The sequence below is a fragment of the Betta splendens genome, chromosome 5, assembly GCF_900634795.4.
Source record: "Betta splendens chromosome 5, fBetSpl5.4, whole genome shotgun sequence".
NCBI lineage: Eukaryota > Metazoa > Chordata > Actinopteri > Anabantiformes > Osphronemidae > Betta > Betta splendens.
Window position 1 is genome coordinate 12,124,244 of NC_040885.2, and position 25,898 is coordinate 12,150,141.

The window sequence follows — 25,898 nt, forward strand, 5'->3', positions numbered from 1 at the left end:
GTCACTCATTACGGAGTGATTTTTATACCTCACTACTAACCCTGTCATCAAATTGCCAAAATGGGATTACAGGATTGTGATGTAGCACAGAAGTCAGAACAGGTCAGCATTTAATCTAAACACCGGATAGACGGGCCAAAGCCCAACTAATTTGCTCCACTTTCTAGCTTTCGGATCCTCCAAATCCTTATTGATAGCATTTTATTCTGCTTTTATAAAAGCTTTTATAAACAAGATTAAAATTGAAATATTGCATAAGTCTTACAGGGCTATTGATTATTATAATGTCACCATATTCAATCACCCGATGTGTTTTTGCATCTAATACTGTAAATACAAATAAATAAATAAATGCAAATACTGTACGGTACCTTTACTGCAGTGTCTATAAAAGTCTGTGAAACCTCCACCTGCACGATAGAACCAATGCTCAATGATGGTAGAAACCACTTCCTGTTCCTGCGTCTTCACATTAAAAGCTTTATTTTGTATTGAGTCAGTCGGATCAAGTAAATGTATGCAATTTGTAAAATGTACAAATTCTGGATATGACGCAGGTTTTAGGGGTGGACCCCTCTAATAAAGAAAGAAAAACACACAAAATGTTGTGTTAATAGTACACCATCACAGTACAGCTCTAACATACGTAAACATACTGTACCAACTATTAAACTGGAGGCTGCAGTGCTTTGCTCGTCAATCCCATTAAAAAGATCAGTTTGCTCTGTGTAAGCTGAACGGATGAAGTCCTAATCAAATTATATGTGTCCGTTTGAGTGCTCCTTTAATTGTGCTTAGGCCGTAAACCCACTGGGTTCAACAGGTAATTGCATGGTTCCCAACACCTTCATCCACCGTGTGTGTCTTCCTCAGGCCTCTGGTGGTTGTCTGATGGTTTTGTACCTGTATGGGTGTGTCTTGAGTTGTTGCTTTTCTCTTCACACAGGACAGTTTTCACAACCTGTCCCAAGACTGGACGCTGCCCAAAGACAGCGCTGTTGTCTGTTCCTGGTTCAAATAGGCCCTTGGGACAACGCTTGCTTGTCTGTTGACCTGCATATGTTCCTCCATTTCTTTTTTCCTTAGGCCAATTAGACTTACGGCATTGTTTTATCCTCATCCCTTGTCCTAATAAAATGGGATTAACCTGATCTAGCTTTGCCACACTCATTTTTGTTTCAGCGCTGCCATGAGCAGGTAATCCTGATGTCACACCGCGTGTTCCTACCCCTGCTCTTGTACTGGTCAAATGGGATTAAGCTGATACGGCCTCACCACACTCCCGTGGCTCAGCATCACCATGAGCAGGTAATCCTGAACCCGAGGAGCCCCTCGCAGCAGGAACGCCCTCTTCAGACAGGATGCGGACGCTGAACCGGGTCCGTCCACACGCACGTGCAAAGACGCGTCCAGACGGACTCAGATTTCACCCAGCGGATGTGAACTGATGTTAAAAAGACAAACCTCGTGAACATACATAATGTAGAGAAAACCCTCATAGATGGTATGAATTACACTCACTGTTCAAAAATATTATATGCTGAAAAAGGACAAAGACATTTAACATAAATTCAATTTTCAATTTTACAAGTAATTTGACTCATTGGAATAAAAATGTTCTTGTCCGAGAGGAAATGTATGTTTCTATTATTTATTAGAAAACAGACGTGCGTGTGCTTCATACTCCCGTCTGTTACACAGAGAAGCTACCTGAGCTTTCACGTATTATAAATAATTCACCAGCTGCATTTTAATCCATATTAAAATAATGATAGCAGCGCTCAGTGCCAGCTATAATGAGCTTTCTTTTTCCATCCTTCAGTGCACGTAATGATGATGTTTACCCCGTTTAATGACCTTCCGGCCTCTTCCTCGATTAACGCGGGAGCCTGCAAAGCAACCGTTAGTGGTCTCCACGAGCAAACACATTAGTACTCAATAATAAAATCTCTAGCATGGAAATTGACGACACCTTTGATGTGTTTTCGAAGGCAGTCCACCGAGTGCGCTTGGGAAACTCATCCAGGTGAGAAATGAGTTTGTGTTGGAAAGCAGCTCCAAGGGAAAACGCGGAGGTGGAATTGGCTCCGACAGAAAATGATCCACATTCTAACTTGTCATTCTGTATCATCATAGACTTGGTGACTGAATGCCCATTTAGAGACTCTGATTTCCTTCAGATGGAGTCACATTATCATCTGAAAGATACTGTATGTGTCGTATAAGGACGCTTCCACATGTAGATGGTAGAGTTAAAACGTGTCCTTTGAAGGTCACATGCCTCCAATGCTTTCTTAAAGTCAATTATCAATCAGACTTTAGCTTTATACTTGATTGAAATCCTCCTCTAATCTAATTTTGCTAGTTTGGGAATAACCTTGGGAACCCTGGGAAAACAGCACAGGGAGATCACACTCGCTCTACCAGGTGTTGGCATATACAAATGATGACGACGGGGCGAAAGATGGCTCCGAAACCCAGAGGTGCAAAGCGGTAAGTGATGCTTTTATCGTCGCTAAGTTGATCCTACACACGGAGAAACATCACTGTTAAAATGAACTCTGGCTTCACTTACGCGTAGTTCAGATTAAAGAACGCTGCACACTTTCCTGTGCATGATCATAACTGTTATTCATAATAATAGTAACAATAATTTCAGCGTAATAAGTGATTGAGGAAAAAAAACTGTTGCATCTACATGTTCGACTGCAACAAACTCATGTGACCCTGAAGGATTCTTTGAGGCAAAGCCAGCAGATCGAGGCTGCCCCCTGCTGGTACATAAGCAGAAGTAACGTGTTGGCATTAACAGCTCAGTACGTTCTACACTTAATTCCACTCCCAACAAACAAAATAACAGCCCCCGAACGCGTTCTGTGTGTATGGATCAGCCTGTGATAAGTCTATAACACGTTACAGCTCAGAGGGAATCAATTAGACATAAATACACACTTCTTCCTGCCATCTACATCTATCTCGTGATGTAGGCCTTTATTTGCTGCTGATGACCTGACCCTAATTGTCATGCTGCGGGCGCACACACTGTAATTTCCTTCAAAGAGCCTGCGCTGGACACCTGCATGCGCTTAGTGCCTCTGTCAGGGGGCGGCAGAGATGAGTCGCCTCTTTGTTCTAATTGCTTAGATCAGACAGGAGCTGCACGCAGAGGTCCTGATAACAAAGTTGTTACATAAAATATTTGTTAAACTGAATATTTTTCTGTTCTGGTGGAAGAGGAAACCAGTCCACTATAACTGAAATGTTTTAAAAATTATGTTTAACATTTGATGGTGTTTCTACTAGAACAAGTATTTATTAGTCATTTCTATCATTGGATTCTTATTTCATCGGTCTCCACGACTTTTCTTCGAGTGAGTTCAGAAATCCCAGACGTGCTGTAATGTGCTGAAATATCTGGACAATAAGACTAAAATACGACGGATTATTGTTGTACGTTTAATAGAAACGTTGACCAAGAAACTAGAAGCAAAGGCAATAAATCATATAGTCTCTAATCAAATATGAATATACAGAAGTACAGCACAGCCGTTGGATGAACCAAAACCTCACTGACATGAAAATGACTGTTCATAAGTTATACATGGTACAGTGTAATAATAAAGGTGAAGTCAGTCTGACATACTAATAGGCAGTGAACCCTGTTGCTGATTTTAGTATAATAATAATTTGTGAGTTTTGGTATTTAGCTACATTTTATTAATCATATTCCATACACATATTTTAATTGTTGTAATTTCATCAGTAGATTATATAGTATTTGAGGCTCAACTACATGGTTACATACTGTCATATTCAGATCAATGAGATAAGTCACTACAGTCTTTTTGCTGTATCTTTTTGCAAATCATCATTTAATTTGAATCAATCCTCCACAACAAGGTGCCTCCACATATTCAGTAAACTACAGGTGTGTCATGTCATGGGCTACAACCACAGTTATTGCTAATGAATTACAATAACGAACATTCTGCCTCTTTGTGCAGGCTTTTTCGCGGCCGCAGCAGCGGATGAGCGGGCACGAATGAGAACACCCCACGCTGGACAACGGCACGTTTTCACTCCGTTCACCACCCAACGGTACAAATCACATCTCATTGACCAATATCATGGGCCCTCGCGACGCCGGTGGAGCCCCGCTCTCACCAGGGCCCGGTTTACCCAGGTACGTCTGGGGCAGGCCGAGGCTCCCGCTGCCTTGCTTCACGCTGCCTTGCCTCTGGACCTCCCTGCACTGACTGTGGGCGGCGCCGCTCTCCTCCGGCTGCTCGAAGCTGCTCTCGCTGTAGAGACGCTGTCGCATCCCGTTGCGTTTGCCCGAAGCGCTGCGGTTCGGGTACCTCTGACCCGTCTTGTACCATCCTGTCTCCTTGAAGACGAACCAAATGTTTCCACCCCAAAGGACAACGTTCACGAAGCCAAACACCTGCGGACGGAGAAACAGATGGAGGCGTGGGCTGTTTAACGTACGGCGTGGGGACGCGCGTTCAACTTGGCGTCCCGAATAATCACGCACCACAGACGTGTTGAGACGGGACCACGGGGGCTCCTGGGTCGCTGTGCACCTGTTCTCTTGAGCTCTGCAGGCTGAGATGAGCAGCAGAACCTGTGTCGGGTTAGTGGCTGACTTGATGTCAGACAGACCCTTGGCCCAACAGCAGCTGCTGACCAGCCACATGATGGAGAAGATGATTGTAACGAGGAAATCCTGAAGAGCAGAAAGGAGACGCGAGAGAATGAAGTCGCACATCGAATCGCGCTTTATACCAAGATTAGAGGGCGGGTTATGAACTCACTGACCACTAGCGGACCCCTGTTGTTCCTCAGGTACTTGTCCTGGTAGAAGACGTAGACGACGGTTGCCAGCAGGGAGTAGAGGAAAGCGAAAACGCCCACGGAAACAAAATACTGAGCAGCGGCGGACGCATCTTGGTCCAGGAAAAGCACCTCTTCCCTTCTGGCCTCACACAAAGGAGCACGGAAATGCACTTGCTGCAGCCTGGAAGAGCGAAAGACGGGGTCGCGCTCAGCGGAAGGAAATCTAACGTGCTTCGAGGAGAGTCACTGCGACTTTGGGCACTTTCGTGATTAAGGTTGTGGCTACAAAGGGGAAATAACGTCCAGAAACCAAGTGGTGCATTATTAAAAACCTAAAGGAAAGAAAATGACCTTCCCACGAGAACAGTGTCACGTTCAAATGGGAAGTTACTACAAGATTAATGAAGCATCCTGTGGAAATAAAACAGGCATTTTTGCATTATGGCTGTTTTACTGTAGGAAGCAAACCTCAACACCTGTAATGTAAATTGGCTTCCAAACTGCAAAATAAGGGTAAAATCCCTAGTTACGATCAACAGGCACCAGAGCACAGACTCCTTTATATTAACGGACAGTTTGACCAGGAACGGTTGGAAAGTCTGAGGACATCTGGTGGTTGAATGAATAAAAGCAATTTATGGAAATTTCCACAGAATAACAGGAGACGGGACTGTGGGTGAAGTCAGAGACAATCAGGAGCGGATTTAAGAGGAGCAGGCAGAAAACAGTCCCACTCGCTGAACTGAGCAACGCCAAACAGAGGCAAACGCGTCCAAAGCAAAGTGCAGCGCACATCTGGGAGCAGCTGCACAGGCCCCGTTAATAAAAGCAGGATCTGCGGCCCTCGAGGCGACTGAAGGCACAAAAGTCAAGAATAAATTTAACTGTGCTGTTTCTTTTTTTTATTTTTTCTAAAAAAAAAACCTGCCGAGTTCAGACGTTTCTAAAAATATGTTCTCATCATTAGTCATTGTGTGACAGCCGCAGCCGACGGCCCTGTTTACTGTGCGTTTACTGCTTATTTGTTTGCACTGAAAGCGAGCTCGCGTCCGAAACGTTCAAAGCGAGGAGAATGACTGCAGCGCGTCCTGTCAGGACGGCGGCAGCGGGCCCCGCTGATCCCGGGCCAGCTGAGCTGCTAATTAGACACTTGGCCGACACTGGGCTCCGAGACATGGAGCACGGGGGCGGTCGACACAATGCCAGCGAGTGCACAAGCACCACGCTGATCATCACCCACATGACGGCATAATTCAAGCACGGAGTCGGCCGCTCGCTCACCCCAGAAACTGTGGGGACCTCCTAATCAAATCTGCTTGTAATAAATATAACTAAGCACTAAACATTTAGCCCGGAGGCTGTGGTTTACTGTACATGTATGTGGCTCATCCTTTTAACAGCGCACCACTAAGCAGTTGTAACTGCTGTAAATTAAGCTGTAGTAATAAAGTACCAATGAGCTACAAGGTTAAGACCTGATTGATTTGACCTCAGATGCAATTTTGCCTAATGATGGTGATGGCTCTTCAATTGGCTCCGCTTCCTGCTCCCTGCTCCTAAATAGACTCTAGAAAGAAAGGTCCGTGTGCCGGGTCTGACAGTGTGATGGAGCCGAGCTGCCGGATCTGACTGCCTTCTGCAAATATATACACTAATGCACGGCCGGGCTGAAATTACTGTATTTACCCACTCCTCACCTGAAGGGATACCCGAAGTCGATGCTGATGCTGAGGTTACTCTGCCTCCTGTCTGCACAGTCCACTTTAACCTGGAGTCGGCCTGAGTAGCCTCCACATGTTGCAAAAGCACAGATGGCGAAAATCTGTGAACACACACAAACAAACATAAAACGGTAATAGATGTCTCACCATCCTGAATATCTGGTCACTGGATCAGCATCTGTGTAATTGATTACATGTGCTGCAAGTGTCTCTCTGTAGTTTTGTGTACGCATCAATAAATCACGGGACTGATTATTAAAATTTATAATTGGTTTCAAAACAAAACCTGAATAATTAAAAGGTCGGAAGACAACAAACAGAGCTGCTAAGTGAGCACTGGAGGGTGGCCACAGCGGTGCAGGGAGCTCCCATTTGGAGACGGCGACGCTTTCAGGCTCTTCATTCAGCAAATTTGACTCAATTTAGTCTTTTTTCCCACATGCTCCAAACTGCAGCGATGCCAAACCAGACTAATGCCGCACCACTCGCTTAGCGAACACCAGAAGACATCAGAAGCATCAGCACCACAATTCAGGTAGTTACTCACGCACTGTGATGTGCAGCGAATAGAAGCTGAATTCGTTACGACTTCAAAGCAGAAGACGGACGCCAGAGACACACAACTTACCGGAGCAAATATGACCATACACATTTAAAACCCCACAGAGATCACGTCCCGCTCCACACAGTGTCGCCGGCTCCTGGAACGCCACTGATGGAGACAGGAAGCAGAGCAGAGGGACTCTGGCAGCAGGGGGGGGGGGGGGGGGGTCTGTGGGCACGAGGCGCCTTCCCAAAGGAGGAGTCTGAGATGCTCCACGACTCCCAGCACGCGTTTAATCAACTCGTAGTTTCATAAAAATACTTTCATGAGCAGAAGGCCAAACAAGCATCAGGATGTTCATCACCTTGAATATTTCCCTGACTCTGTGGTCTCAGGTGAAATTGCGTAGACGGTGCTGCATTGGACGAGCTGCGTCTTCATGGACGAGCGTGTCTTCGTCACCTCAGCTCTGAGCATCTCACTGCTGTTTAAAGGGGTCCTGCTGAGTGCAGCTCTTTACGACGGGCCATTTCAGTAACTTAAGCAGAAATGTGCTGCTGCAGTGATTCTCCAATCATTTATATGTAACGGCATCTTATTCATATCACACTAACGGAGCATGTGTGCAGGCGTCTCACTGAAGGATGCTCAGCGTGTCGGTGTATGTTTGTCTGTGTGTGTCTGCAGCCGTCACACACTCGCTGCTCTGTTTCCACGTTGTTCCTCGTGAGCCGTTGTTGATTAGCCTGCTGAAAGCCTGCTGCTGACCTCTTTTGGTCACACATCCTCAGTACAGATTCTCCATTAAGGATGTGCTCACGGTTGTGAGCACTGCAGAGAAGAAAGTATTATTATTAATAGGGTGTAAAACGCGACACTGCCCATGACTGACTTTGACGGGGAAAGAATTCATTTTCATACAGACAGAAGAACAATAAGAAAATAAGAGTTCAGTGTTTTGAGGTAGTGAAGTGAAAGATTAGATATCTAATCTAAAAGGTACTGTACTGTGTATAAAATGCTATGATTAATTGAATTAAGCTTAATCGCGCCATTAACACTTCTAATTGTAGCGCAGACAGAGGTCTACGACCTCCCGCCACTGCTTAGGTGAAGTTAACGCTAGAAGCCGTTTCATTCTGAGCTGCGAGGCTATAAATGGAAAATATCAATGACAGCCATTATACAGTTGTTACCAGGATACATGCAGGAATAAATGTGCCACAGAATTGTTGATCATAACATGAAGAACAGCACGAGACGTACTGAGCAGTTAACTATAGAGTGACAGATCACAGTTTGTTTTCCATCAGCACAAACAGACATGCAGGCAGGAAGGCAGGCAGACAGACAGACAGACAGACAGACAGACAGACAGGCAGGCAGGCAGGCAGACAGACAGACAGGTAAGAAGGCAGACAGACAGACAGACAGACAGGCAGGCAGACAGGCAGGCAGGCAGGCAGGCAGGCAGACAGACAGACAGACAGGCAGACAGACAGGCAGGCAGGCAGGCAGGCAGACAGACAGACAGACAGACAGACAGACAGACAGGCAGGCAGGCAGGCAGACAGACAGACAGGTAAGAAGGCAGACAGACAGACAGACAGACAGGCAGGCAGGCAGGCAGGCAGGCAGGCAGGCAGGCAGGCAGGCAGGCAGGCAGGTAGACAGACAGACAGGTAAGAAGGCAGACAGACAGACAGACAGACAGACAGACAGACAGACAGACAGACAGACAGGCAGGCAGGCAGGCAGGCAGGCAGGCAGGCAGGTAGACAGACAGACAGGCAGACAGACAGGCAGGCAGGCAGGCAGGCAGGCAGGCAGGTAAGAAGACAGACAGACAGACATACAGAATGAATGGACAGACAGACAGACAGACAGACAGACAGACAGACAGACAGACAGACAGACAGACAGACAGACAAGGAGGCAGAGAGGCAGGCAGGCAGACAGACAGACAGACGGACGGACGGACGGACGGACGGACGGACGGACAGACAGACAGACAGACAGACAGACAGACAGACAGACAGACAGACAGACAGACAGAAGGGGTCTGTGCCAGAGTTAGTGAAGCTTTGAGCAGAGCCTCAGTTTATTCTCCAGTGCTGTGTGAAGCTGCACACAGACGTCACCAGTCCCTCTAATGCCTCTCTCATAAAGCGGCGGCTGCCAGTAAAAAGGGCCTCATCTTATTTGGTTATATATGAGTCACACGTTTCCCCTGTAATCACGTCTGAAGCCAGTTTCGAGGCGCGCACGCAGCTCGGCGTTTCAGCGAAGGCGGCGGAGCGGCGGAGATGTAGAAAAGCTGATTTAAATGTGCACAGCTGTGAACTGGAACGTTGTGCAGCCTCAGCGGGAATCAGACGCGTCGGGCGGCATCACGCCTTGTTACAGGTTCAAGGGGCTGCAAGTTCAAAGCAGCAGCTTTGGAGGTTAAAACATACAGCTTGTTACATATATTATTGTAATATTACCCATAGCTGAGTTGCAGCTTCGTTTAGGCAGTACACGCACGTGGACAGGCGTCTTCAGCAGACGTGCTGTATGAGGATAGGGTTGACGCTGTATATTGTGGAAGGTGCGGCGTTCAGCCAGCAGAGGGCAGTATTTCACCGCGCTGGCTGATGAACGCGCGGCGCCGCAGTGACGAGCGCCTCTTCCTCTCTCGCTGCATTTGAGCTCTCGTCTGTCTCCCAAAATGTGTCTGCTGCATGTATGATAAGCTGAACACAACTCAGCTCATCTATTGTTGCTCCAGCGACGCGGTTCCGCTGATGAGGAGCCCGGCGCCGCTCCAACGGCTCTGGGTTGGGTTTTTTTTTTCTCCTCGTCATGTTAAAATGGTGAGGTTCCAGCCTCTTGCTGCATTATTAATGAGTCTTTTTTTGGCATCATCTCTACCCTGAAAACTGTGGGAGGAAGAGACCAGCACAAATCTGGCAGTTTTTTGTGAGGCCTCTCTACCTGTCACTGAGCAGAACACAGAACAAACCCAGCGTGGATGTGTTTCCTGTTTATGGGCCATGTTAAATCTGAATAAGGCGAAGAATCAAACCCACTAAGGTTAAACATGTATTTGTTTGTTTGAAAAATGGTCATTAGTTGCTCCTGGCGCGTGTCCCTCATCTGTCTACTATCAAAAAATCTGTAAAAGTGAACTGACAGGGTTTTGTTTGTTGTAAAGTAAAGAAATGAATCATTCTAACCTCGAGGAACTAAAAAGCTGTTCTCAGTAAGAACCAATGTACTGTATTTCCACATTATGGGACGTGAAACAAAACAGATGAAACAGAGAAGACTGAACTGTGTTCTCACAGACCTGCTGGGATGCCACTTCAAATCCACTGCAAGATTAATGTCAAAGAGGGAGCATGGAAATATTAAAATTACATTTTTCTATTTTTACCCTTGGAAAAAAAACGGAAGACTGTGTTACATAAAAGGATTTGTGCAGATTGGTGATTTGGTTAAAATGGGCTTGTCTTTGCTCCAAAAGCCAATTAGTGCCCATCTCAGTTCGAAACTTCACCCCTGCGTAACCCACACAGTCCATTTCACATGAAAAAAAAAAAGCCGAATGTCTGTCATTTGCGGTGTAAACATGTTCCTGGTGAGAATGCTGCGCGTCATCCTACAGTATTTGCTGGGTGTGAAACCCTCTCTGAGAGGACTAAACTAGCTGCGCGCTGACACTGACCCTATTCCATCAATCTCACATTAAAAACGCTCCCAGCATTTAAATATTTCAAAGAGCTCCTCAGTTAACGGCACAGACGCTTTGAGCCTGTGTGTGTGTGTGTGTGTGTGTGTGTGTGTGTGTGTGTGTGTGTGTGTGTGTGTGTGTGTGTGTGTGTGTGTGTGTGTGTGCAGTTGAACTTATAGATTATTGCTGGTAAGTGAAGGCAGAACCAGCAGCTCCTGCAGCTGAATCATTTTCTGTATTTGTTTCCCACCGATCGTCTTCTGCTCAGAGTGAATAAATTACACGTGTATGTACTTACAGTAACATGTACAGTATAGAAAGGAGGGAACGGCATCAATATGTAATCACTCAGGTAAACTGTGATGTTTCCGCTCCGTCCGGCGTGTCAAATCTCTGAAGACGGACACACAATGGTGTGTTAGGCCCAATCAGCCACACACAGTCACATTTCAGAGCAGGAGACACAAGCTTTGCCTTTACTGGATCTATTTGTTTGGTTGTTACGCTTTCTTTGACCTCCCTTTGGGTTTCCTACTTCTTTTTTTAAACATTTCAATGCAAAAAAGCACTCAGAGACAGAATGATTGACAAAACAGCTGCTAGGAAGACAGTCTGAGTGGCATCGAGTGTGATGATGAAGTCAGGCAGGTCCCAGTACAATTAATAATACATATCTAGGGTCGGGTCAAGGGAAGTTCAACCGATTCATCCCATCTCTGTTGATCCTAGGTGAATATTGGGTGAAGTGTCTCCACAAGCAGACACAGCCTTCACTAACCTGTGCTTCAGCTGAGAATTCATGTCAGAGCCTGTTGTTGTGACAGTTCTCTGTTTTGTTTGACAAGTGTTGCTCACAAAACCTGCCTTTAGGTGCTCAAGTGGCTAAACAGAGAACCTGTACCGACCCACACGGTCCTGGACTGACGGGACTCCACACTAACCTGCCTAAACACAGCAGCTCACACACATCTGGATCTTGGAAAAGGCAGCTGAGTAAATAATTGTATCTTCATTATATTTAGTGTATTTATAGAGCATAAATTTATACATTATGCATAAGTGACTAATCAATAAATAATGAATGACATCACAGGGTCATTATGTCACCATAGATTTTTATTACCCATCTCTCTAGACCCTTGAACTACAGGGAGTGCTTTAGTTTTCCAGCCACAACAAAGAAGCCAGCGGAGGCTTCAGAAGATGCACATTCAAGCATCAAACTGGTTAAATTGGCCACTAATGACTGTAGGTTACGATAAAGAGCTCTGAAACAGCAGGTCGGCTCTTCTTAACTTCATTACCTTTTTTCTCGGCCGAACTGTACAACACGGCGATGCAGTCGCCGAGTTTCCCTCCTCAAAGCACAAACAAAAATGAAAGCGTTGTTGTACGACAAATCTCCACCATCTGCACAGTGGCCTTTGTGCCGTGGAACCGTAAAGAGCATCAACATTTAATGTGTACACACTCTAGTTGGAGCGGAGGAGCACGGCGGAGAACACCGCTCAATTATTAATGTTTAAAAGGTTTGAAGAGTTCTGCTGCTGAGGTTGGTGCCACTGCTCCAAGGCAGCGAGCAGTCACAGAGAAGAAGGGCTTCAGTCCACTCACTGCCGCGCCCATACGGACGCAGAGGACGTAACAGGCCGGGGACAGCGGGGAACGCAGGCAAACGTCCCGCTGGGGGCCCACGCAGCCAGAACTCAAGGGGGTTTAAATGGCAAACCAAAGGCAACAGGAGCCTCGGAACTGGAGACAGGAGTCCTTGAAAACATGGCTACCTGCAGGGAATGTGCTGGTCAGACGCATGGGGAACATCTGGAGCAGGAGTCGGCCGGCCCAGCTGCTCGATCCAATTAAATCTCCGAGGCGATGCACGCAGGCTCGCTCATCCTGTGTGCATGCTGAGCTCACACTATAAAGACTGTCATGGGTATTCTGGTACTACATGAAGCATGAGGGTGGGGGAGGAGACCACAATGCAAGGTCAGAGGGGTGACACGGTTCTCTCAGCTCAGCGGTAATGGCTTATGATTGTGGCGTGACGGGTCTGCGATCCTGCTCTCGCCTTCAAAAGGGCCACAGCCGCAGTATTTGATGGAGTAAAGTTTAAAACAGCACATTTGCACAGATTTATTGCCTTCGTGCTCATCTCCCCATCAACACATGAATATAAACTCATATCCAGACACCAGGACTTCGTTGGTTTATTTTTAGATCTACTTAAATCTTGTTAAGGCCTATAAGCTGCTTGTGTTGGGTCAAAAGAATTGATGTTTACACAAGTGGTGGCACATCCACCAAGTACGAAAGGCTGTGACTATTAAAGACACTATTATTACATTAAATTATAACAGTTAGTCAGAGAATACGTGGATAATGTTTTAAAACATTATACACAAGCTGTCTGTAAAACCAATTCACCGCGATTCTGTTGAACTAGACTAATGAATTCACTAGATAAAAAGCTTGTGTGACTGCAGCGTGATCCTGACAAAAGATACCAGCACATGCTGCAACAATCAATTTCTCGACGGGCGCGAGCAGCCGAGTGTTTATGGTCACCCCGCCCTCCGCGACACGGGGCGGCCCAGGCACCATTCTGGGATTTTTACACCTGCTGCTCTGCATCTCGAGCGCGGCCCATGAAACGAACAATCATCCCCATTTCGGTGACAATATCGCCGAGAGCCAGTGGCAGCCATCTTAGGTGTAAAACTGCAGAAGGTGGCCGCGAGCTCGTCGCAGAGGAGCGGCGCGTCCTCCGCTGCCCCGGGCTCGTGCCGCGTTCAGCACCACGGCCAGCTCCCCGCGCCCCCGTCCACGCCCGCCACGCAGGGAGAGGCCGTCGCCCGCTTTCACCGAGAAAAGAGCCACTCTCCTTCCCTTCATCCGCGCACTACACTACACTCCCCCTGCCCCTCCCCTCCGCTTCCTTCTCACCTCCCCCTCTAACATCCGCAGCAGTGACTGGCCAATAAAATGCCGAAAATACGTAAGCATCGACGAGAGCTCGGCGCAGGCGGAGGGTGCTCAGTGTGAAGCAGACTAAGCCTCTTCCACACCGCTGCTACTGCTGACATCTCCCAGCCAACGAGTGCAATCAGGGCCTCACCCGCTCCTCACTTCGGCCACAATTTACACTACAAAGGCACGGGTACGAAGCGGGGGCCGCCGTCGCCGAGGGCACACCGAAGACCCCCCACTGAGCAGGTTAGGAAATCCGCGAGGACGCGACCACTCTAGGGCAAGATGCTCGATCCGTCGTCCAGCGAGGAGGAATCTGACGGGATAGTGGAGGAGGAAAGCAAGGAGGCGACGGCCCCCCAGGCCGGATCCCGCATCTCCCCGAGCCGGACCAGCGAGAGCTCCGGCGGACTAGCGCCGAGCAGCAGCCGCAGCAGCGCGCGCCCCACCAGCCCGAGCCCGTCGGCCGCTAGCGAGGAGAAGGAGGACCTGGAGAAGCTGCAGCGCGAGGAGGAAGACCGTAAAAAGAAGCTGCAGCTGTACGTTTTTGTGATGCGATGCGTCGCGTACCCGTTCAACGCCAAGCAGCCCACGGACATGGCACGGCGACAGCAGAAGGTAGGGAGGAAGCGGCTAATCAGCACGCGCTGCCTGGCGAAAGGGGTCCGTTCAAACCGCAGATGTTGTCATTGATGACCTACATAAGCTATAGAGCACAGGGGGTGGAGGAGGGGGGGGGGCGCGATTTGGTCCACGGGCCTGTCCGATAGCGCGTGGATTCAGCACAGTCCCAGTGAAACCGCTGCTTGTTTGTTTGTTTTAACGTGGCGGATCGTTGAAACCCTTCGGAGCGCGACGGCAGCACACAGAGGCTTCCGGCTCCGGACGGTGGCACGGGCACATGGTACCGCAGAGCTGCAGCCCGAGTGCAGTCCGCGTGTTGCTCCACGCACACGCTCACGAACGGGATCAATCCCAGCAAGCCCATTAAGAGAAAGGGCGTTCAGGAAATGGTGGAGGGGGATTTGGAAGAGAGGACGGCGACATCGTCCCGGCTCACTTACGTCTCACCAGAGTCCTCATATCCTTCAGGGATGCAGCTGTATGCCACTATACGTCCCATCTGTCAATAGCGAGCCCTTCGCGCCATCACTTATCCCATTAATTTGGCCTTCCAAGGTGACTTTAGGCTCACACCTCTGGAGGAGGTGTAGTCTTTCTCATGCATATGCGCCCGCCTCCTCTCTGAGGGTTACAGTAAATGACTGTAGCATGTACAGTACGCCACCACATCACGGCTCCACAGGATGTGGTCGTCCGCTGACGCCGGTGCCAGTTTTGGGTCACGATGTCCTCACCGTCAAAGTCACCGTGCGCGGGCCCGGCTCCACAAAGGCCCAGTTCACTGTCCTTGATATGCGCTTGTGGGTGTCACAACAGAAACCGAGCATCTACTGTGGTGTTGGTTGCATCCTGAATACACGTGTTATGATCAGTGACCGTATCTGGTGTGGAGCTGCCTTTACATTGTGAAAACTCTGATCGGCACATGGCTCGATGACGCCGTTTCCTGCTCCCTGCACTAAGCAGTTGGATTCTGGGGTCCTGCAGGAGGCGGATTCGGCCGGGGCTGCGCGCGCCTGCGTTTCTGTTGAACCTGCAGATAATCCCTCGTCTTCAGGACACGGGTTTCAGCCATATGGCCTGGATTTTCTGCTGACTCATGCAGACGCGCATGTGGGAGGCATGAACCGCAGCGCTTCCATGCGCCGCACTTGTTTGCTCGTGGCTCCATTCAGTGTAGGTTACTGATGGGCTAAAGCACTTTTATAGCACAGACAGCCACAAAACCCTGCTGTGGCTGAGAGAATATCTAGACAAACAATCCAATGCTTGTTGTCAGAGCATGTACGTCTGCCTACATTCTGCCACTAGACTCAGATCTGCTCCAAATTTTTATCTTTTGGCTTAAACCATCCCCGTCGGGAACATATTTTCTTCTTTGGCCAAATTAATTGGCAACAATGGAATGTTTTTAACCTTATTCAATTGGTTAGGATGATTAATTACACTAAAATATTTACCAACATTGAACACTGAAGCGTGAGATGATCCAGTGGCGTCGTTCAGAATCATCATTTCACTCCCATTCAGTCATCAGTCGGTCCCGGGGAGAAGGGATATTCAACACTGGCGTAATACGTCAGCAGATTCCTATCATTCATGAGCAACGTGAGCACGGATACACTGTCTAATGCGTCCACGTGACCGTTTTAGATTAGCCACAGAAGTATGATGAAGTAATATCCGTAATAAAAAGACTTAGCGACTTGGACGAAACATGTGGAGCAGCTCCCTGATAATCCGTTATTAGAAGCTCTGGCACACGAACAGCAGCGATGGGCAATCGCAGCGGAGCAGGCCCGGCTGCAGCGCACGCGAGCTGCACCCCTGCTGCTGAAATGTGGTGCTATAACCTTGTGAAAGGGTGACACAATGGGCCGGTGGTTGACGTTCGACTGATGCCACGCGTTTTTTCAACGGCACAATGGGGTTACAGCAAAGTGGCTTCTAAATAATACTATGTCACCAGCAGCTTCACAATAAGTCAGTGTTAGCATGCTAACAGACTTGACTCACATGATGCATTTTTCAATCATAAGTGAAATCCATACAGCATCAGGCATCTGATAATTGAAGCTCATGTGCTTCTCATTTCACCACTGTCTGGTTCCTTTAGAGCTGACTTGCAGCTCGGTTCGACACTCTTTCTTTTCAATTACAAAGTATGATGCTCCAAAGATAATCTGACCCAATAAACTCATCTGCCAGCAGCTTTCTCTAATAGCATGCATCTTGGCTCAGCATTTTAATGCTACACACTCTGCTGTTGATACTCGGAGAGGAGAAGCAGTAAATTGTGCAGCAGGTTTTGTGACATGAATGAGAAGTAGAGCAAAATGCAAATCAGGGAAACTTGGATGAAGTTTACCTCTTCTGGGTGTTTTGTGCTGATTTGAGCAAAGGACTTGTTTTACATGCACTGTGCATCACTCCATAATAATGATCCTGTGTGAATTATTGTAGATGATAATTAGAACATATTGCATTTAACGGCAACATTTGGAGAAGAGAAAAGAAGTTGTTAGTGATGGTCAAATAAAACATTTTTCAAGGACGATGTAAATTAAAACATAAATAAGGTAATCGTTTGATTGTGAGGGCGTGAGCATTAAGTCCTTGGAGGAGCGAGTGAGATATCACATATCTGAATCCAGCCTCAGTGGTTGAATATGCACAATAACTCACGCAAGTGTGAATTTGAGCTGATGATGGCAGATACATTCTTATATGCTGCCGATGCACAAGTGAAATGAAACTGATTCAAACCTTTTTTACCTGGTTTACCTGCTCTGGCTGCGTTGATGAAGCAACCGTTTCATGTGGACAAGCGCGTGTGCCAGCAGAAGAGCTGGAGGGAAACATTTGCATTATTATGTAAGATCTTTAAACGGCGTTCGGCCTTAAAAAAGGCACGCTTTGAAAATTAAAGAAGCTCCACAGTCGTTTTCTTTTTGTAGTCGAGCTCCGAGTTAACAATAAAACACGTCAATCAGCATCTGACAAACGCCGCTCTCCCGCCGAAGCACTGCAGCGCGTTCTACAGTAGCAAACGCTCGGACTGAGGCGTGAAGGTGTTCATCGGCGGCGAGCGGAGGCAGCGACAGCTGAGAAGCAGCGGGCGCGGACCCCCTCACCCGCCACGTGTACCGGATCACAGCTCCACAAATGAAACACGGCTCCTGTCTGCAACCAGGGGGGAACCATCCTGTGTGTTACAATACCGACGCGCAGGATCATACACTGCATGTCCAGATGCACAGCAGCTGTTTCAACAATCCACAAATGCTACGGCTAGTTCATCTAGAGGATTTTAAACGTGGAGACGTCGCTGTGAAACGGATTATTTCTTATAAGAGGCAAACTTTTATGTGCGGGACACGTGATGAGATCTCTTTGTCAGATACACGCTGTACTCCTTTTTTCACAGTGGAAGCTGTGTCCGTACAAAGCCTGTGTAATCTGGACTCCTGTCCAGAGCATTTTCATTTGCTTGGACCGTGCGTTTCGCTTTTAGCCTTAATCCCCATGGCACAATGTATAAATATCCCATTTTGTTTGAAGGACACAGTGTCTGGACGTGAAGCAGAATTGTGGGAGTTGTGCCTGTCATGTTTCACGCATGGACTGAGACAGATTAATCTGCAGGGCTCCTGTCAGTCTTCTTTTAATTGTTGTGTGAGATATAATCCCCGCTGCCCACAGTGCACATTAGTCCTACGCAGAAAAACAAACGGAAAAGTTGAAGCTGCTTTATGGAAAGTGGACTTTTGCAACGTGATGCAGTTTGACTGTCGCTTTGATCCGACAGTGGTTATTATCATTCTGATGAATCCTATGCAAATAAGAATTAGGAGCAGCTAATGATTGTTTTTATTTTTCATATCCCTCACACAGTCTCAGGAGGCAAATCTGCTTCGACACTATTCACATTATTGTTACGTAAGGCTGAGAAGGAGCTGACAAACATTACCAGTCAATGGATTCTCCAAACTGTTGCCAATTTCCAGTCAATCGACTAATGGATTAATCAACTAATTGTTTTTGTTGTCATTAAAATGCTGCCACAGCGTCGAACCGTCGCTTTGCGTTGGAAGGAAACAAGAGTTTAGTTCCTGCCAGATGTTGACATTAACACTACAGCTAAAAAAATATTTACATGATGGTCATAAAAGGCAAATGAATGTGTTTGTCCTGCTACGTCGAAGCGCATTAAACGCTGCTACTGAGGGAGGATCACGCTGGGAATGGTGAGAAAAGACTAAATGGAGAGCGACTGAGAGAAATTAGTCGTGGTAATTTTCCACATTAACGAAGGAAGACGAGGTGGGAGCTGTAGCGGGATCGTTATTGGAATCCTCTGGTAAAGCTCTTTCCCTCCGTCTCTGTCACTCTCGCTGAGGCATAAGGAACGCAAACAGCAGCCGTGAGGCTCCACGTCAGGACGACGCCTCCTCCATTGTCAGCAGTACAGTAATTCTCCTGCGAAACGCTCAATCTGAATATGTGTCCAGTGCAAATCGTTGCTCACGGACACGTGCGGGTGCTCGTGTTCGCCGCGTTCAGACGTCACTGAGCATCGGGCCTCGCTAATACGCTGGCCCAGAAATATCTGAGATGATGGGCTTCACGCGCACAGACCATTAGCACACGGCCATGAGTCTGACGGGAGAGAGGGAGAGAGGGAGGGAGTCCCACTAAGTGACGGGATGCGGGTCTGAAGTGATTCACGGGGTGGAGAGTAATGCAATGAGCAGAGTCACTAACCTGCTCCTGGCTGTGGAGCAAAGCAGCGCGTAGCATGTAGCACGTAGCACGTAGCACGGTGGCAGAGCGGGATTAAAAGCCTTTTTCTGTTCAGGTGGAGATGAAAACAGCAGCTCTTAATGATGCTGCCGTTCAAGCGTGGCCTTCTAATACTGTTGTCAGACCTCCACACAGTGGCAACTTCATTTCAGCACCCGAAGAAAAGGTTGGAATGTTGTAAACTTCACGGAAACATGATCGTCCTTTGGTTATGAAATCCCACATCTGTTCGTAAAATGCCTGGAATAATTGGCACATTATTAATATTTATTAAATCACATATTTGATATCTGTTTCTATCCAGCCAGTCATGATTAACACTTCCTCTGCAGAACAATAGTCATTTATCAGCACAAAGCACATGGACATAGAAAGTAATGAAACTCTGACAAGCACACAACACTCAAATCACCACCAAAGAAGTTTAAGGGAGAAATTCCTTATTCATATATTATTATTTGAAGATGTTTGCATGTTGAGTGTGCAAAGCTCACACTGGCAGCTGGCACCAGACAAATTACTCACTAAAATATGATTTGCAGTGCTTATAAAATCTTCATGGTGCATCATCAATAATTTAGTAGGAACATCAACGGGATTCGCAGGAGTATTTGTCATGTAATATAAGTTAAAAGGGAAAGAAAGAAGTTTACGGCTGCACTCGGCCGTTATGAAATATTACTTGTCCGCGTCCGTACAGATATGTAATATTACGCTAAGAGCGAGTTTTCTGCACAGTAAATAAATGAGCATAGCGATGAGACAGCTGAAACGCACGCATTCTGCCAATGAGCCGATGGTGATGATGGATGAGCGTAACGAGAAGGGGAAAAGCTGGATGCGCACAGCGGTCCGTGCAGCGTATCAGCGCACGCGCGCGACGGCAGCGCAGCGCGTGGTGCATTCACCTGGCTGTTTGTGCTTGCTAAGCTAGCGCGGGCCGTGCGTGTCCTCGGGACGGACGCGCGCGCTCGTGTCTGCTCGGGGATAGCGGTTCGTGCGCGTGTCAAGCTCTAATTGCGGTCGCGTGACCGCAGTCGCCGGTGTCCCTGTGTTTGCAGGTGGATTCGGCGCAGCTGTCGCGCGGCGCCCGCTCGCGCTCCCGCGCCCGCGCTCGTGTTTGCTGTTTACTCAGATGTGGGCCGGCGGTGTCATCCGCAACACGAATAAAAGTGTGCTTTGTCTAGCGAGAGGCTTCCGCAAGGCTGTGTTTGCTGCGAACCAACAGATGGCACATCGGCGTCGCTGCACTCTCGGCGTCGCGGACGCAGAGCGGCCTCCACGTGCCGCCAGGAGGAGGCCTCGCCGCGCGCCGACCAGGTCCCGGGGTTCGTTTTCTCAATGAGCTGCTAATGCGTCCGCCGCCGCCGCCCACGTCTTATTTGCCGGGATTTAATTTTGGCAAACATGTTAATTTAACTTTCCTCTTTTTGCGTTGCATAACTTCTAGATGGAGCCGGAGTGTGAGTCAGCACAGCAGAGGCTTTAGTGCAGTAGCCTGAGTATATGCTGCATTCAATTAGCTAATTACACCACTCATCACAGCGCTGCAACCACATGTATCTTGTGCCTGAGCTGTTCCAGAGACAAATATAAGAATCCTAATCATTACTTATAATTATGGTGTATTACAGGTGCTGTGCGTCCTGCTGTTATTTTGACATAGTCTTCATTTCGTTGTAAACACGTGGAGGTAAACCGTACGACATAGTTCATATAATACTCAAAGTGCTTTTCCAAATCCTCTTGACCTGCTTCCGTTTCTCTCTCGCTGCTTCACTCAGAGACAAAACCGAACAAAGCTGAGCAATCAGCTGAGGAAAAGATCAAAGGCTTTAGAAAACGTGGTATTGAACATATGACACGTTCAATGTCTCTGCTCCGCAGACCATAGTTTAAAGAACACTGGACGGGTTTATTTCCGTTTTACAGGTAAAACGACTCGTTTACATTTTCTAGGCCCATTTAAACACGTTTTACTTTTAAAATAAGCACTAAATAAAGCAGACTCAGGATTTGCCGCGTTCCCACTGCGTTCCTGTCCCCGACCGTGTGGGTGAGGCTTTGATTTAACGTTCATGTTAATCTTATTATAATCCTGGCCACTGCCCTAAACACTCATCAACTTCCACGTGTCTTATGTAACAGTTCTTGCTGTCACTCCGCGTTTTATTGGTAAGTGATAGACAGCTCAGAACATTCTATAAAATAAGCAAGTTGCCTATATTTGACATCTTAGTCATCAGTTGATATGCATGAACATTCTTTTTTGGTCCGCTGGAACATCACCAAAAGAAGCTTATATTTTATAAGATGTGTGCCTGTCGAGGCTTAATCTTCGTTTAAGGCTCAACTAGCTTTAATACAGAGAAAGTATTTTGAAATTAAAATTAGCTGGAGCTGCAATGCTCCTATATTGTACATGCACTGCTCCAGCCGTAGTCTGCAGAGAGCATGTTTTCATGAAGCCTGTTTTTAATTAGAGTCCTAATTATTATTATTCCATTAATCAAATAATGGTCAAACTCTTAATCCATAGTCATTTTGAACTGTAATGAAGCTACTGTACATGCAGCTGATGCAGCTTGCGTCGCTCCTGTACTGATATGTGAAGGGTGATTAATGTCACTGCCTACTTCATTGCAAACCAATGAATCACGGTGTAACACTGCAATCTTGATAAGAGCCACAGAGAGAGAATCGATACCAGCGAAGCAGAAAAGTGCGACCTGGGAGTCTGGAAATGCAGCTGAAAATACAGGCGTTTTCCTCATCCATCAACTCGTTTCTAATCAGCGCAGTCGTCCAATCAGCAATGAAAGACAGGCCACGCAGAGCCCAGAGTCATAAATACGTTATGCAGCTGAGCCGTGCGTTTGTGAAGCCATGGACACGTTTCGCCCGCTTTAGTGCTGTGTACGTCGGTGTAAAATCAAAATGACACAAGCTTTCAGGCACTAGTGAATTCATACTGTAGTTATTCCAAAAAAGACAGGAAAGCTGCTTGTGTGTACTAGTTACTACTACTACTACTAGGTACTAGTTACTAGTTTGTCCAACCTCAGGTCGAGAATCAAATGCATGCTTAACCTCGAAACATTTTCTCTCGGCCTGGTTCAAGTCTTTTCATAGGCCCTTCAGCAGAAGCCCCAGCTCGTGTCCACAACTCTTTATGTTCCGCGTTATTCAGACCCCTCTCTCATGTTGTGTTATTTCTTTCCCTCTATTTGAGTTGACTGTATTTCATCAACATGCACTTTTTGCATTTATTCATGTTAATTAAAATGTTTATTACTTCATTTATGAATATTTCATTTCAGAAATACAAGCCCAAAAGAAAGTCTCATTAATAGTTGTTATTCTGTCTGGTGGAGACCTTGTCATTAAACTTAATCTATTACCTTATCTATATTTAGTCATAAAAATCCAGAATAAACACTGCTGCATGTCATTATACTCGCGTTCACAAATTTACATGCAACCAAAGCTGAGTATGTTGACCTGAGCCTCCGCGTGTCCCCGTGGACCCAGCTCATTTGCATACGGTTGTTAATATTACCATTTCTGGCCTCGGGATGTTCCTTAACCAATATGGCGCGGACGGTCCACACTTCGTCCTTAACCGTACGCCTACTGTAGCTGTGGCAGAGATGAATAAACCTGAAACCTTTATGCTTTATTGATCTCTGATGCTGTTGATGTGCTGTTATGTGTTGTAAGTGGCTCTTTTATGTTGGCACATTAGGGGATATATCACCCTGGGATTCACTCCGCTGCAGGAATCGTAAATCGGCTGAAACAGAACACATGTCTTGAAGTAATGCGTGTTCTGAGTTTGTGTTTTTATTATTGAAAACATTGGAGCCGTCACCTCGTTGTCAACTTGTGGTGCAACATTATTAAGCCATTTATCATCTTTTTAGTTGTAAAATGTTATGCTGCCATGTTTTTAAGTGTATAAGGGGGGCCGGGGTAGGCATGACGGGCACACAGATGGCGCTGATGGCGCTCACAGGCACATAATATGTGGTACTTCTCCATCTCACTCCTACACCGAAGTCTGTCACTTGCAATGTACGGCCGAACGCACGGAGACACACACGCTAGCAGCCGGTCCTTGTGCATGTTTGATATACACAACAGCTTGAACTGTAAGATTGACGGCAGTCGTCAGAGGGAGATTTTCAGCCTGTTGACTGTTAGGTCACCGAGTCGGTAACAATGTGTGAAATCAGTCCAAGGACATTTAGACCTGCAGGACGCTCAAAAGTGAAAGAAGGACAAACACTGTAAACGTTGCCCTTTTGCCAGTGCATTAAATGGGATATTTAAAGTCTAGCAGACTTAAATATAGTATAGAACAGACGTAGACTGAATAACATTTTAAGCCTGCAGCAACACTAGCAGCTCAGTGAGACTGTAATTACTGTGGACACGGCAGCGCTTCCAGCTAAATGCTATCGGTGCAGTAGCACAAAGGCAAACATGACATGCCTCTGTGTTGTATCTTCATATGCTACGCTAACATGCTAGCATTTACTAAATAGCCTTAGAGATACCCAAATCTACAGGATCTCCAAAGTGATTAGAATTCAGCCCGAGGGGGGCCGCGGTGCCACGATACGCAGAGGATGCATCGAAGTGGAAGCATCCAGGTACCCTGGGCTTATATTCATGAGTAATAGTGAGACAGACGATGAGGCCGAGCATTGTTTAGGGGCACTGGGTGCAGCAACGCGTGCTTCACATCAGAGCTGAGCTACAGTACGAAGCAATGCTCTCAGTTTCGGTTTTAATTTCTGCTCCCGCCGTCACCTGCGGTCACAGCGAGTGGAGCAGGCGACCGCCGCTCCTGCTGGTCCCGGGTTGACTCTGTATCAGCGCCGGGGACTTGTTGTTGGGATGAGCTCCGTTCCGTTGCGTGCAGTGGCCTGATGCGATGCGGCCACTTAGCAGGAATTGCTCCTGGCCGCCAACCTTTAGAGCTTGTCTGTTTGAAGGAGGACACAGACGTGGACCTGGGGAACAGGGAAGGCATAACTACCCCAAACTGGCTGCAGAGCTCTGAGTGCACTCTGGTCTCACTGCGAGGAAGCCATTCAAAACCTAATGCGAGCTTGTTTTGACGTGCTCCTCCAATCTGGCTCTAACAAGACGGTGTCCTGCGTTTGCCCCCGTGTCCACAGATAAGCAAGCAGCAGCTTCAGCAGACCAAGGATCGTTTCCAGGCCTTCCTCAACGGAGACACACAAATTGTGGCTGATGAGGCATTCATCAATGCTGTGCAGAGCTACTATGAGGTAAGAACGCACCCCGGCGGCCCAGACGCTCAAAATACCCTCCCAATGCATACAGCACATGCATATTTCCCACAGTAGGTCTTAGTCTCATTCACTTTATCCTGCTACGCCACTGATGTGGTAAAATGGTGGCTGCAGCAGATTATGAGTCAGAGCTTGTGGCTGACACAGCCATCTTTTCCAACCTCACCATTCAATCTGTAGATGGAAAACTCATTACTGGCAAGCTGGCAGCACTAGTAGTGATGGGAACCATTAGGAGACTGCCACAAAAGTTAATTACAGGCTGACCTCCGTGTAACAGCGGACCATGGTTTTTTGTTTATATTCAATGTGAAAAGGAGAAAAGTTGAAGGATTGGAGGGTGGTGAAAATGACTGTTAGCACCGTGTCCCTCCGTGGTAAAATAAGCCGAGCAAAGCTTTCACTCTTTTTTTGGAGGCTCATTCATGTACTGCACTGCAGGAGGGACTGATTTTAACATGCACACTCATATTTTCTAAAAACCTGGGAATTTTAAATCAACCAGTTCTGCTTCAGTGTCATTGTGTGCTTATTGTTAGTAGTTTGCACATTACACAAATAAATAAAAGTCTTGGACAATGTGTTAAAGACATCAGCATGCCACATACAGTAATTCAACATTTATATGGTCATTTATTCTAATGCGTGAGTTTACACGTCGCTGAATCATTACCTTTTCATTTTTGGTTAAGGGTCTGCATCACAGGCTAAAAGGGCGACTCTGCTTCTCATACGTTCAAATGCAGGGAGCGCCCAGTAACGTCCACTGCTCTGTAGGTGTTCAGCACAGTACTCTCAGTCTCTTGTTGCCATAATGGATGCTAGGAACAAAATGTGACTGCCACAGTGACAAAGCAGTCAGCTCTGATGGTGGCTTCACTCAGAGCTTCATCAGCCTCTGTCCCTGTTAGTGTGTAATTAGCAGACAGCAGACTTGGCCGCCCTGAATCACAGCTCCATGCGCCGCACGTGCCTCAAAGCCCGCATTCACTGCTTGCCGTTCGCTGACTTTTGTCTTTGGCGCAGGTGTTCCTCAAAAGCGACCGCGTGGCCAAGATGGTCCAGAGCGGCGGCTTCTCGGCCAACGACTTCAGGGAGGTGTTCAAGCGGCACATCGAGAAGCGCGTGCGCAGCCTGCCGGAGATCGACGGGCTGAGCAAGGAGACGGTGCTCAGCTCCTGGATGGCCAAGTTCGACACCATCTACCGCGGCGACGAGGACCCGCGCAAGGCGCAGCAGCGCATGACGGCCAGCGCCGCCTCGGAGCTGATCCTCAGCAAGGACCAGCTGTACGAGATGTTCCAGAACATCCTGGGCATCAAGAAGTTCGAGCACCAGCTGCTCTACCAGGCCTGTCAGGT

The 25,898-nt window shown here is 47.3% G+C and overlaps 2 protein-coding genes across 12 annotated transcripts in view; one reads left to right on the forward strand and one right to left on the reverse strand.

Annotated features, from left to right (window-relative positions):
- Positions 1 to 3,442: 3,442 nt before the first annotated feature.
- On the reverse strand, positions 3,443 to 7,283 carry synprb (synaptoporin b). The gene is made up of 5 exons (XM_029152192.3): positions 7,186 to 7,283; positions 6,534 to 6,658; positions 4,819 to 5,017; positions 4,535 to 4,726; positions 3,443 to 4,444 (listed from the first exon to the last, which is right to left on the reverse strand). The coding sequence occupies exons 1-5, from the start codon at positions 7,207 to 7,209 to the stop codon at positions 4,106 to 4,108; spliced, it is 879 nt and encodes a 292-aa protein (XP_029008025.1). The 5' UTR covers positions 7,210 to 7,283; the 3' UTR covers positions 3,443 to 4,105.
- Positions 7,284 to 13,801: 6,518 nt separating this feature from the next.
- cadpsb (Ca2+-dependent activator protein for secretion b) overlaps positions 13,802 to 25,898 on the forward strand; it is a 45,184-nt gene continuing 33,087 nt past the window's right edge. For 5 of the 11 annotated variants that reach the window (XM_029150721.3, XM_055509310.1, XM_029150726.3 and 2 more), the window contains exons 1-3: positions 13,804 to 14,404; positions 24,400 to 24,513; positions 25,564 to 25,896. In XM_029150721.3, coding sequence (XP_029006554.1) covers positions 14,072 to 14,404; positions 24,400 to 24,513; positions 25,564 to 25,896 — 780 coding nt within the window. In that variant the 5' untranslated portion in view covers positions 13,804 to 14,071. Of the gene's footprint in view, positions 14,405 to 24,399; positions 24,514 to 25,563; positions 25,897 to 25,898 lie in introns of all 11 variants that reach the window. The other 6 variants (XM_055509314.1, XM_029150733.3, XM_055509315.1 and 3 more) reach the window with 3 other exon arrangements.

What these genes read in the sequence shown, in the direction of transcription:
- synprb (XM_029152192.3), bottom strand. Translation starts at nt 7,209, where the DNA reads ATGTGTATGGTCATATTTGCTCCG. An exon ending in GTATGGTCATATTTGCTCCG is followed by an intron (nt 6,659 to 7,185) that starts GTAAGTTGTGTG and finishes GTGTGTTCACAG; the next exon opens with ATTTTCGCCATCTGTGCTTT. An exon ending in ACAACAGGGGTCCGCTAGTG is followed by an intron (nt 4,727 to 4,818) that starts GTCAGTGAGTTC and finishes TCTGCTCTTCAG; the next exon opens with GATTTCCTCGTTACAATCAT.